The sequence below is a fragment of the Onychostoma macrolepis genome, chromosome 08 (genome assembly GCF_012432095.1).
Source record: "Onychostoma macrolepis isolate SWU-2019 chromosome 08, ASM1243209v1, whole genome shotgun sequence".
NCBI lineage: Eukaryota > Metazoa > Chordata > Actinopteri > Cypriniformes > Cyprinidae > Onychostoma > Onychostoma macrolepis.
In genome coordinates, this window is record NC_081162.1 from 18,803,721 (window position 1) to 18,817,972 (window position 14,252).

Below are 14,252 nucleotides of genomic sequence, written 5' to 3' on the forward strand. Positions count from 1 at the left end.
TCATTCAGTGCAGAAGAGATGTGTATGTGTTGGGTTATGGCTAAAATTGTAAGCTACTGCATTTGGCAACCAAAAACACGGCACACCAAACAATCTAAAAACACTGACGATAAATAAGCTTGCTGTTTCAGAATGTGCTGCCAATTTAATGTTTATGACCAGTGAGTAAACAAGAGATGTTTGCACAGAGTGGCCTGTGCTAAAATGTCTTAGGTCTCTGCCATGTAAGTGTTGGTAAATTAAACCATTAGTTTAATTTACTGAGGAATTTAGTAACATTGCTGTGGCAGAACAAAAAGAGCAGCATTTCCTCCAATAAGTAATGGTTTCCCTTAAACTTCTTAGTAAATGTTTTATTAATTTTACAAGCAAGAGCTGGAGAGATGGACTATGTAGCTAATTTCTTAAACTCATATGAGACATGTCAGCTACGTTCAGTCATACCATGGCACAAATATATAGTACAGTAGATGTATTAGCATATTATTTCGGTGATGCACATTATGGCGGAAATTCAAATGTAGTCGCAGTCTGTTTCCTAAGAGGTAAAAATGCAAGTGTTGTAATATTAGGAGACACTGCCATCTGCTGGAGTATGGTGGTGTTGCATTTCGTCTGTGAGATAAAGTTCAAAGGTATGATGGGTAATGAAGACCCAAAACATTACTCTCATCTCCGGCCTTACTGGAATGTGCAATGTTTTCTGGCCTCTAGAGACATTTAAATAATTATTCAGTTGGGATGACATCGCATTTTTCAACTTCTTACACATACACAATCCAAACATGCTGGCTCATGCTTTCTTATACTGTGAAATACTTATGTTTACTGGATAATTGGTCTCTCTTTATTGTTCTAAATTGATGGAAATGGCTGTTTAATATGTATAAATAATGCCCTGAAAAACAGTTTATTTAGGTTTTATACCTTAGGTTATGTGTTTCCAACATAACTCATACATACAGTCAGTGTTGGGCAGTAACTAGTTACATGTAACGGAATTACGTAATTTAATTACAAAATAAAAGTAATTGTAATCAGTTACTGAGAAAACAAATGTGTAATTAAATTACAGTTACTTATGAAAATGTTAAGGATTGCAAAGGGGGTTACATCAGATTTTTTTCACACAATCCCACATACAAATTTAATTGACTTCTTTCATAAATTGCAGAGACTGCTCTAAAATATGAAACTCCAGTGTTTCAGAAGTTTATAACATGCTTATCCCATAACTCTTATATTTCCTATATGGGTTTATGTATATGCTTTTTCTAAGGCATTGTTAGATCCAGTGTTTCCTGTCATAGCTATGCAAAGATTTGATTTCAAAAACAGTATCATAGCTATTAAATTATTTCTTGTTATGATTTTAAATCTGTATTAACCTCAGCATGAGGTGATGGCTGTGCTTCAAAGGGGACATTGGATGCCCATTTTCCACAAGGTGGTATGATTCATTAGGGTCTTCTTGAAATGGTCTCAGTGGTCGTATAAAACAACACCCTTTTTACCTTGTTAAAAACAGCTCTGTTCACAGTGACTTGTTTCGGTGCATATCTCTTTACATGCTAATGAGCTCTGCTCACCCCACCCCTCTCCTCTGTGGAAGTGATCCATCCTTGAGTTTTTAATTTTTAACAAAACCTGCCTTGAATTTTCCCTCATTCAGAAAACAGTCTGGAGTAAAATGATTTGCGCAGCCAGACATAAACTAATTTAGTGAAAGTGAAGTGAAGTGACGAGTCCAAGTATGGTGACCCATACTCAGAATTTGTGCTCTGCATTTAAAGAGGTCCTACTATGCTTTTTCACTTTTTGAATTTTAGTCAGTGTGTATGTTTGAGCATAAACAGATCTACAAAGTTACAAATCTCAAAGTCAACTCCAAAGGGAGATATTTTGTTTTTTAAAAAAAAAATCCCTTTTCAAGAACTACAACGAACGGCTTGTTTGGACTACAAAGTTGTTTTCCTGTATTTGTGATGTCACAAATTGGTCCATTAGAATATCATTAAAATAAATCCCGCCTACTGAAATCTGAATAGTTGGCGGGTGGAGAGAAGCTTGGTTGAGCACTGCACCTTTCAAAATCGAAACCTGGTGCGGGTGTTTTTATATCACTGTATTTCTGAAGGAAACCGACTGTTTTCAGAAAATTTTGGATGTCATTTTAATTTAATCTTGCATGTAATGTCTGCTAAAGCAGCATGTGTGAGCAGAGCTCTGTTTTGTGTACAGCGTTACCAGGGAAACCTCGCTCTCTCCTGCTCAAACAGCGCCTCCCGCTGGCAGAGAATTAATTTGCATATATATGCCGCCACAAATAGTGTAAACCTGTGGGACTATGGTATAAATAAATTCAACTGTATAACAGTTTCACTGCAATTCATGTTATAATGTTAGAATTAACAATGAACATATAATACATATTGCCGTTGCACTTGTCTGTACAGTAAATGCAGTTATTTTTAAGCTGTTGTTTACATCCTATCTAAAACGTGATTTAGCCACAAAAAAACCAACAACAATAACGTTACCACTTTAATATGTCTTGCAATATGCGTGCGTGCAAAGGTTCTGTGTGATCCTCTTGTTCAATATTCTCGGGGTCTGAATTGATTGGCAATATTGACAAACATGCTGTTTTGGCAAGGGGCGGGGCAGCACTGAAACAACATCTAAGCTGTTCGCCAATCACATCGCACTGGGACAGCTAACCAATCACAACACATTTCGTTTTTCGGAAGGCGGGCCTTCATCAAACCCAGAACTAATCGAGCTGTTTGTGCAAGGCTTTGGAGAAAGGTCTTGTAATAATGTAAATTATGTGAAAAATAATGCGATTTTCGAACCACCAAGCATGAGAGCATGTTCTAGTTAGTACACCCCAAAAACAAAATCAAGACTTTGTAAAAGAGCATAATAGGACCCTTTTAACCCATCCAAGTGCACACACACAGTAGCAAACACACACACACACACACACACACACACACACACACACACACACACCGTGAACACACACCCGGAGCAGTGGGCACCCATACTGCTGCGGCGCCCGGGGATCAGTTGGGGGTTTGGTGCCTTGCCCAAGGGTCTCACCTCAGTTGTGGTATTGAAGGTGGAAGAGAGCGCTGGTTATTCACTCCAAAATCAAAATGGCTTGATAATTGAGACTGTTTAGGTTTTTGGGGATTAAAAAAAAGGAGTGAATTTCTATCATTGTAGGGTGGTTGTGTCCACAAACTGCTAAGACACATTTATATGCAAAATGAAGATATTTTTCATCCAATGTCTCCTTTGAAATTAAAATATTATAATCTTAATTCAAGTGATGAAATATTTCGAAAGTCTAACAGTAATCAGTGTTGAGTAAGGTTACTACTGTAAGGTTAACCCTGCCTGGTTAACATGTAAGTTGAAAAGATTAGAAATTTAGAAAAGTAATCAAATGTAATCAGTTACATTACTTTAATAAAGTAATTGAAAAGTTACACTACTTATTACATTTTAAGTAGGGTAACTTGTAATCTGTAAACTATTACATTTCCAAAGTAACCTTCCCAACACTGCATACAGTACCCAGCACACACATACATTCACAAACAATTTTCCATTATACACCCAGTGGCTTAAGTCTCTGAGACGAATGTTTTTACTAGGGCTGCAACTAACGATTATTTTAATAATCGATTAATCTGTCGATTATTTTTTCGATTAATCGATGAATCGGGTTTTTTTTAAAAAAGCATTCATTTCCAACCCTTTATTCAAAAACAGAACTAAAATCTTTAGAAAGTGCACAAACATGTTGCTCCTTGAACATCCCTGAGCTGTTATAATAATAATAAAATAAGTGGGGAGTGCAAAAATTAAATAATTTAACAACACTGTGTGGTTAGCGTTGGTATTGTATCAGACACCTGCACTTAACATTATATGAAAATCAAGCTCAAATGGAGTTAATAATGTTTTTGACCAGAGAATGACGGAGATGGAGTGTTTTGTCTGTCGTTAGAACGGCTGTAACTGTTATGCAGTGCATAAGTGCATTAAGTGCATTATGCTTTCATCAACTTTACAGGTTATATAACTTTGATTGTAGCTATATGGGCGCTTAGTTTTTCTTGTTGTTTAATACACTTGGCCAAAATCTCAAATTAAGCGCTTATGCACATAATGCACAGGATATTTAAAACGTATATAGACAGCAAATAACTAATTCTTCTCCACTCTTCAAACACACAAAACATTATCCTTTACTGACATAGTGTTTGAGTAAAGAAAACGCTGTACTATTCAAACACCAATTATTTATTCACCCTTGCATTGCGAAAAAGCAGAGATCTCATCTTCTCCAGGCTGTGCGCGCGTCAATCTGAACGGAGGCGGGTGAAGTTACGAGGTCTCGCTGAGAGCTCGATGATCCGATGGCGTTACGAAGTTTTACTGACAAGTTATTTTAATGCTTATAATTGGTTTACTATTTTTAAAACTCTCTGATTTAAAATAATAAAACGAATTATAAGCGACTCAAGTTTGGATAATTTTTCACAGCACCTGACTGGGCTAGGGTATGGCAACTGCCATACTCTGCCATACGCAAACGCCGCCCTGCTCCCACACCTTGGATGACTTGGGTCGCACGGATTTCTCTGCCTCCGCCATGTATCTTTCCTCTACCTCCGCTCGTTTTTTTTTTTTTTTTTTTTTTTACTTTTTGTTTTTATTTATGAGGCGCCAAACTCTGCTAGCATCCGTGCGAGAGAGACCGAGTGTGTTCACTCCGCTCGCGCTCAACTAAAGTTTTTTTTTTTTAATAATCAAACGTCTCCGCGTCGCGCGACACAACGAATCGATTATGAAATTCGTTGCCAACGCTTTTAGTAATCGATTTTTATCGATTTAATCGATTCGTTGTTGCAGCCCTAGTTTTTACTATGAGCAGAATGAAGGAAATACACTGTGTGTGTGTGTGTGTGTGTTATCACGATTTGCCATCAAAGCAACATGATTCAGAAGAGACTTTAGACACTACAGATAGTTTTTTCGCCAGTGTGTTTTGAATTGTAAAATTCTATATATTTTTTCATAATTAACACTTGAAAACAATGTCATCTTTGTGCGTTAAGAGAATGGCATAAAAAAACACCAGTAATGGCCACTTAAGACAGAAATAGGGATTTTTATTAAAGAATAAAAAATAAAAGACTGCTCCCAAAAACAGTTAAAAAAATGAAAACAACAAAGTACAAAAACAGTCATGTACAGAATGCTGAGCACACACACTGTACACATATAATTACAGATAGGCCTATAGTCTCATTAAAACACAGGATCAGTAATTCATTTGGAATAATATAGACATAAAAATACAAAATACTGTTCATCATTCACACAAGTTGTGAAGCAGTTGTAAATAGCAGCCGTTATACCAAGCACCACATAAATATATTCCCTATCACCAAATACTAAAAAACTGATTACAAATCTGATCAAGATTTCACTTTTACAGTACTTAACAAATCGTAATGTCCTCGACATAACTAAGTCAACAGAGGTTGAGTGGGATTATCATTTGTATTCTGTTGCTCTCTCTGACTTTCTACACCACTTTGGCCATCATAGTGAATCTCTTCATAACCCCTGCTTGATCTGAAGTGAGAAAATTTCCTTCTGCGTTTCACCAAAATGACAATTCCTGCCACAACAATTGCGATAAAAGTCATTACACCACAGGCCACACCAGCCTTTTCACCTCCTGACATCCGGGTAGATGATGCCTGAAACGTTCCAACTATTTGAGTAACTTCACCAGGCTTTGCTAGTCTCCATTTTTTGGTTTCTGCAACCCTCAGCCAGGCCCGATCACCTTCTGTCATCACAGCTACAGTGTTTGTTGCCATCATGTTGACCAGAGGCGGCCTTGTGAATGGTGGGAGGCGAATAGGTTTTAACTGGCCACCAGTGAACTCATCTGATTGGACACAGTACAATATCTGACAGCCATCGCTAATGGCAGCAAGGTGTTGGCTGTACTGAGGTGGACAACGGTATTGGTCCCCTGCAAGAGGGTTGCCAGACTGGCAGCTAAAGAAACCCCCAAATGGCACAGAAGATACTGTTCCTGCCTCATAGTCATTGCTCAGACAAATCCTCATACCATTAGTCAAAAATGTTTGTGCAAAGTAATTTGGAGGACAGTCATGAGATTTGGTCACTGGGTTTGGTAAAGATGGTCCGAATAGACCTCCAAAAAGGTATCCAGAGTACTGAGGGACTGTCTGTGTTGTGGAGCACCAGTAAGTGTTGATTTTTGCACGACGGACGTAGTAAGCATTTCCGCATACATTGTCACAACAATCAAAAAGTAGCCAGCATGAATCACATTTACTATGGCACTCATATTGATTGTAACCCTGCTCTACTGTCTCTGAGTGTAACAAAGAGGCACTGTACGGTTGACGGCACATATAGCCACCAGTATCTGGATTTTTTTGCGCAAGCTCATCACAGATGACTTTTCCATCTTGCGCCGAAGGAGTGCATATTTGGTAAACACCACCAAATGTCAAATTGGTGACTGGACCCTTGCAGGATGAGTCGTTAACATTAGCCTGAAAGTTAAAATTTGGGGAATTTGGATCTACACATCCTGGAATGGTGTTTATGTTGTAGTAACGCGCTGCAGCCTGTTGGACCGAAAGGGCAAGTTTATGTAAAGTTGGAACTGGAAGATCGGAAAACATAGATGGATTGAGGAAATAGTGCAGTGGCACACCAGACCTGTCAATAGCCACTAGATTATTTTGAGTGCTCTCTTGCCACTTCTGCAGAGTGATTCCTTGGTAGAATAAAGCCCCACCGTGGCTCTGAACTAAAGAATATGTAATGTTTTGCTGGTAAGTGGTAGTTTCTGAAGTTTCCTGGGATTCCTTGCTACCAAAGTTAAAGTTAACCTTGTTGAAAAAGTTAATGCCTGCCGACGCAGAGACAGAAGACTTGTCTGACTGACTGTTAGAGACATAAGACCTTTTTATATAGTCCTCTTGCACCAGAATGGCCCCGGCATCAACGCTTGTGATGACATGGGTACCATAATCAAGTATGAGTTTCTCTGATAGATAAGTTGCTAGGCGTGTTTGATTGTTCTCAACAGCGTCTGCGATTTCCCCAATCTGCTGAGCAAAGCGGGAGTCCAGAGTAAAGTCAGGATATGCATTCACGGTGTACAGATGATTGCGCACCTGCAGAAAAGATAAAACAATTACATCTAAATATAGGAAATGAAATCCTTTCCTGGTAATTTCGATATTTGCTTTTTAATTTCTAATGACAAAAATAACTTGTTGGAGCAGCCAGGTATAATTGTTTTCTTGTTAATTCAGAGAAAATATCAACGACAGCAGTTATTATAGATAATTAAATTAATTTATAAGTTCAATGAAATAAGATATAAATATTAATGTGAATATAGAGGCTATGGCATATTTTATGTGTTCGTATTAATAGTAGTCGATTCAAAACATATCTTTGAACAGACACATTCTCAGAACTTTTCCTAAAACGTATCATATTATATTTCTCCCTCCTTAAGAAGTTAATAATGGCTACGTATTAAAACAATAAAAGTGAACAATTTAACTTTTTTCTGTCGTTGAAAAACCATGCTGCTTTTACTTTTCCACTTTCCTGACTTACCTGAACTCGCGTTGTTACGGAATTCGTCCTCACTTGGTGTGTTTTCATGCGTGTATTTTCTTCAGAGAATTTTCCGTTTAGCACTGGAGGGAAAGAAATGTCTGCATTGATGGATCCTGATGTGGAGCTTTTCTGTTCCAGCCATGACATGATGGTCTCAGAGTGAGTTTCTACTCCGCTTGTTTTCCTTGGAATGACGAAGACTTCATCTGGGATTAGATAAATTCCATCCTCTGTGGTCTGACATTGGGAATAGCTAAAGTTCATCACCCGTCCCACGTCTATGTTGCGCAGGTTATCCCAGCCTCCACCTGGGAGCACCTCTAGTGCTGTTAAAGTTGAGTTTATGCGACATTCACGAAGGCCATTACTGGGTCGAATGAGCGCATTAGACTTGCAGATAACGACGAGGAGCACCAGGAGAGTGTATATAGACTCCATGGTCTAGATTGTTTCTCTCCTAACGATTGTTTTTTTTTTTTTTTTTGTGCCTTAAATATCTTACTCACAGGAGGTGTGGTCTTGGGAAATGTCACATTCAAGTAAGACTACCTCTGCTAAGTCAGAAAGCACGTGATAGATGTTTTTAAGAATGTTGTTTTGAAAACTTTACAAGCCTTTGCTGAAAAACAAGAACATCTTAAACCAAGGATGGTTTGCTGGTCTTAAATGCTGATCCAGATTTAAGAGGTTTTGCAATTTTCTGCTGCAGTCCAGGCTGGTTTAATTCAGCAGTGAGATTTTCTTTTTAACTATCTACATGTGGGTGAATGTCATAGTAATGCTGATTAATTAGTTTGAACACAAATTATCACAATTAACCTAATTTAAGTTAAAAAATAAATAAAAATAATATATATATATATATATATATATATATATATATATATATACACATACATACAAATATACATGAACAATCATCTTCAGTTTTCATTTACAACAAGCTCAAAAACATGTCCTCATCTGTTCAAATGTAATTTGTTCCAAAACAATTGTCACTTACACTCATCTAGGAAAACTAGAGATCTAGAAATCATGAAATTAATTTTCACTGTGCAACCTAAATAACTGAACCCAAAAAATACTCCAACAGATTCAATCGAGGTTCAACCCATTTTTTACTGTTATACTGAGTATGCTAGTAACTTTTTAGTTTCATTTTGTTGGGACTTTCCAAAGTCCTTCACATTGCGCAACCGTCAAAAATCTGATATTTTTTTAGCTCTAGAATTATCTTGTGTTGTCAGGTGGAAATTTTAAGGAAATTTGTATAAAAGAAGAAGAAGAAGAAGAAGAAGAAGAAAAGGGTCATAGCCTATAGAGCAATACATCTGTTCTGTGCTTCATTAATGCTCTTCATGTACAAACCACTGTCCAAACTCTCAGCAGAAGGTGCAGAAACAAGCTGAAATATATGATAAGTGGCCATCGGGAGAACCGGGAGAATTCCCGGTGGGCCGCTCTGCCCCGCTCATAAATTGGGCCGAGCTTTTTATTTTATTTATATTTTTTTACATACACAGAATAACGTCTATGTGTTTAAGTTACTGTGTGGCTGATAACTAAGCTAATATCACTATATTTGAATTTAACATTAAAATGTGACGTTTTCTGTTGTCAGAGCGCGCGCGCGCACCCTCTCTCTATCTCTACACAAGCGCGTGTCCCAGGTCGTTGCCATGGAGACAAACCGAAACCATTAATGCTGTGGTGTAGCGAGAGTGCGCTAATCGCGGGAAGAATAAAATGGATAGTAAAAAAAAAAAAAGCCAGGTTAAAAAAAAAAAGAAAGGCATTGGAGGATGACGCGGCCAAATGTGCCAAACTGACAAATATTTTTTCAAGAAGACAAACGAGCACACGTGACCTGGCGACTCAAGCAAGGTACACTAGCAACATTTACAGTTATGCATTTGGCAAACGCTTTTATCCAAACTGACTTACATTGAAGGAATTTTTTAATTCGGTTTAGTATTCAGTTTTTTCTATTGATTGTCTGTTTCAATTAAATGTAAGTGATTTTAGCCTGTTCTTTCTTTCTTTCTTTCTTTCTTTCTTTCTTTCTTTCGAGATGCTTACTGATTTTCCATTTAGTTATTGATGACTGCTTGGCAGCTTTCAATTTTGAATTGAACTTTTTTTAAAATAATGTTACAGTTGTATGTTTTGTTGCAGAAATGTTTCATATAATTTATTTCATTATTTTATTTATTACATTGACGTGGATATAAAAAAACAATAGTGCAAAAAGTATATTTCTTACTGCACTATTTTCGTTTGAATGCAAACCATTTTTTTCATAATGTAACAGTTGGACTACTTGTTGCAGAAAACTCAGTATGTGATTTGTTATTGATATTTATGGCCATATTTACATTATTCATATTTTTTATTGAAACGTGTCAAAAATAAATATAACAGGATAGTAAGAACAGATCTGTCACTTCATTGATCCAGATTCCCAGAAGCCACCACGGTGGGAGGGGGTTGGATGGGGATAGGTGGTGGGCTGGTCTTGAGCATTACACTCCCGGGCTGAAAATTGATCCCACGGCCCTGATGATAATCTAAATAATTAGTTGTAAGTATGATAGCAAATTAACATGTATGCTACAACTGACTATTATTTCACCAATGAGGCAATGAACTACTTGACTAAACTGAACTATAACATTGCAGTGATGAATTAAAAACTGAGAACACAAATTAAATTTAAAAAAAATGTCAGATGTAATGGCATTAAGTTTTCAAACTTCCTATCGGGTTAGGATCTCATGTTTACAATAACATCATGAGAATGCTGATGTCTGCAGCTCATTCATCCATGGAATGAAGAGATAAGATGCTTTGTGCTTTGGGACACTGTCCCAACTGGTTTCAACTATTTTTATTCATCTACAAAAACACAATTTGTTACACATGCATACACACAACAGGAAACCCGCCACGAGAAATGATCAAAAGCTTTATAAAATTCTTCATAATTCTGCATTTCTATTTATTCACCAAAAAGTTCTATAAAATAAGTAATATAGCCTATCTGAAACTGTGTGTGCAAGAGAAGTTGCTATGTTATTTCCCATAGTCAGAGTGCACAGGTATGAGAAAATGTTTTCAAGGTGCTTAAGAAGAACAACTAGTTTGATTTTCAAATGTTCACGAGGATCATGACATAAAATCTTTGAAGGAGATTCAGAACCTTGTTTGATATACTTAGTTACTAATAAACAAGAAAATAGAAGCCAATAAATCCAAGGTGACTGTCATACAATATCAACATAAAAAAGGTGTCCATGTTACATAACTAGGTTAATTACAGCTAGCCGAGTACCTCTAGCATGAAAGTGTGCTTCTGATACATTAAAAAACAATACATTAAATTATAGATGCAGCTTGGTTTGATATTTTTGTTATCTAATTCCATGATTCCACATTTTACACTAAGTGTCGTCTTGGACTTCATATAGCCTACTGACACCTAGTGGATGACAAGTTTTTAGTTACCGATGCAGTTGTCTCAGTGTGCTTATTCACAGTCATCCATGATTGACCAGACAGACACACTCTTAGTGGAATGAGGATGAGATATTGTCAAAACCCTTATGAAAAGCATAAGAATAATAAGCCTACTCAATTCGTTTATATAGGCTACTCAAATCTGCTTCATTATTCGGGTAAGATGACAGTGCCTCTTGCATACGCACAACTACACAAACAAATGTATACACTTAGTTTATACTCACAGTTTCTCCTCTTACCCCTGTCATTTACACTATATAATTTTTTGCATGGTGCATTGCATACTTAATGTAGTTTTGTCATTTTTTTATGCAATTCCTCCAATGCCCACCAGGTAGTAGTAGATGACAGCAGGAGTTTGAACACTGACCGTGAGCTTTTGTAGCATGTCTTGGTTTATTATTTGTTTTTGCATAATAATTTTGCTTAATGTAAGCCAAATCATTTCAGATTTGAATTCTTTTAAACGGTACTTCACAAACATTTATCTGAAATTTTTATATATATATAGCCTACTCATACTAGTCCTGGTGAACTTTACCCTCAGAGAGTTAAATCCTATGATTTAGGAGATCTCCAGTTGCCTATTTTCCGCCTGGATGCCCTCATGAGCACTTTTTGTAAAAAAAAAAAGAAAAGAAAAAGAAAAAACTATAGATACTGAAAAACATGTGAAAAAATGTGTTCATAGATGTTTTATATGCAGTAAACATGATGTTCCTCTGTTGAAGTGTGAATACTGCTTCTTACTTAACATAGTCTTTGTGTTTCTTGTGTTGCTTACTGGGATATGAAATAAGGAATATAACTTGGGTGATATCACTTGTTTAAGTGTGCGTCTGAGTGTACATGCAAAAGCTGAAAGATTGTGCCAGCTGTGTAAACTTCAGCAGACCGCACTCAGGCTATGTCAGCAAACTGTATAGATCAAAATGTACCAGCGGAGAGAAACTGCGAAGGGAAGCAGAGAAATTTCAAAACAGTTCAGATGGGTGTTGAGCTCTGCCATGGGGACTGAAGAAGCTGGAATGAACAACAGAGAAAGGAAACAAGGCGAGAGGAGGAACAGGGGAATCCACAAGGATGAAAGAGGGGATTCAGGTCCCTGATTCTGTGGTTCACAATAAAATCCTCTTAAATATTTAACAATAGATGAGGGGCCTGAGGATGTGAAAGAGAAAATCAACGGCATTCTGGTTTAATTGGCTGATTTATTCTCTAATCTTTGAATGTGAAGCATGTGTGACAGAGACTGTATATTAAGCTTGGGGCACAAAAAGCTGCAGTCAAAGCACCTCATTTTGGGGTGTAAAATGTTAAGGGTTGCTTATGAAGAAGTCATTGCACTGGAATAAATGTTAAAAACATTTTCAAAAATGTAGAGTTAAGACTTATACGAGTTAACATGAGACAAGTGTAATAAATCTAGGAATGCACAATATATGCACCATATCAGCTGGCTGAGAGGCTCATTTCCCATTTTATATTTAAATTACCTTTGCTGTCATCTAAAGCTCACTTAAAGTTAATCTTTAAAACATTAATAATTTAACTACACTGTTAAATGTAATCTTTAGCTAATCTAAAAATGAATATCCATTTTTCGTATAATATTTCTAAAATATTATAGTATTTTAAATGATTGATTTTAGATTTGTTTACTTTTAATTTATTTAGAATTTTATTTAAAAAAATATAGATATATAGAATTTTAACAACAAACAATACAAAAAATAAATATTTCATCAGTATTTTATAATTTTATCAGTATCGGACAACATTTTATTTGATTTAGTTTATCTGCCTATCAGTAGTCTGACCACCAGAATTTTACATTTCATAATTTTGTACTGAAAAATTAATTTTGAATGCTAGTAGCACATTTCTGCCGTTAAACTCTCTGGAATGTCTTTTCCCATAGACCTCCAATATAAATACATTACTTTAAACACAATTTTTTTTAATGGCCTGAGGCACTAGTCAGAATGATTGTCCATGGAAATGACAGCATGTCATGGAAGCTTTCCATAGATTTAAAGTTATGCTTTACCCAGAACATTCCCTAAAGTGAGATCACTGTGTGTGTACACACTCTGTATTCTCTGAAAAGTTCTAAACTTAGTGTTTAACGTTCTCCGGATCTTGCTGTTTTGTTATTTTATGTTACTGATTCACATATCTGCCGGAGGCATTTTTGCAACATTCGGAAGTTACAGCTTCTAAACTCTGTGTCTTATTAACTGTCCCAAGTATTGTATGCCTTATAGCATACATGAGTGTGTATTGGTAAGCCACTAAATCATTCATGACTGACCAGTCATTACACAGAGCTATAACCACCATAAATACTGGCCTGTGTCACAAACAATACCCTGAGCAATACCCATCATCCTCTGCGTCTAGATTCCACATCCCATTCTAATAAGTATTTTCAAACTATGTTTGCTTCACCTCAGTCTTATGCTTGCTATCACACTTCAGGGGGCTGTTTCATAAAACAAGTTTACCAAATAAGCCAGGTTTATTTCAGTTAGTCTGACTTATTGTCAGTTAATTTGGTTCAAAATAAGTCAGACTAACTGAAATAAGCCTGGCTTATTTGGTAAACTTGTTTTGGCCCCAGGTTAAACCTGGTGACAAAGGCCACACTGCTGAATTATTGGTTAACAGGAAAGTTTCATTACTAACAGCTACTGCCTAACTGAGAAGACAGAAGATGACTCTATCATGTTCTCTTTCAACCCTTAGACCCCCTAGCGTTTTACTGCAACTCTGGAACAGCATCTTTTTTGCTTGAGAAGCTTTGAGAAACTTTCCTCATATACAGGAGATATTACATTATCTGTTTATAGTTCAAAAGAAAATGCACAAAAATATTTACTTAGAAGTAGAATTGTGCTAAAATAACACTCTTTTGTTTAAACCTCCTTTCAGTTTCCCTTCTTCAACTTAGGACCCCATTTAACCCCCCTTTTCTCTCTTTTCCTGTCTTTCGCTCCCTCCTTCTGCACACTGTTGGTATTAGT

At 36.6% G+C, this 14,252-nt stretch overlaps 1 protein-coding gene across 1 annotated transcript; it reads right to left on the reverse strand.

The window, feature by feature from the left end:
* Positions 1-5,180: 5,180 nt before the first annotated feature.
* On the reverse strand, positions 5,181-8,153 carry mpeg1.2 (macrophage expressed 1, tandem duplicate 2). Its single transcript, XM_058785181.1, has 2 exons — positions 7,705-8,153; positions 5,181-7,250 (listed from the first exon to the last, which is right to left on the reverse strand). Exons 1-2 carry the CDS (start codon positions 8,143-8,145, stop codon positions 5,550-5,552), a joined length of 2,142 nt encoding a protein of 713 aa, XP_058641164.1. The 5' UTR covers positions 8,146-8,153; the 3' UTR covers positions 5,181-5,549.
* Positions 8,154-14,252: the final 6,099 nt, after the last annotated feature.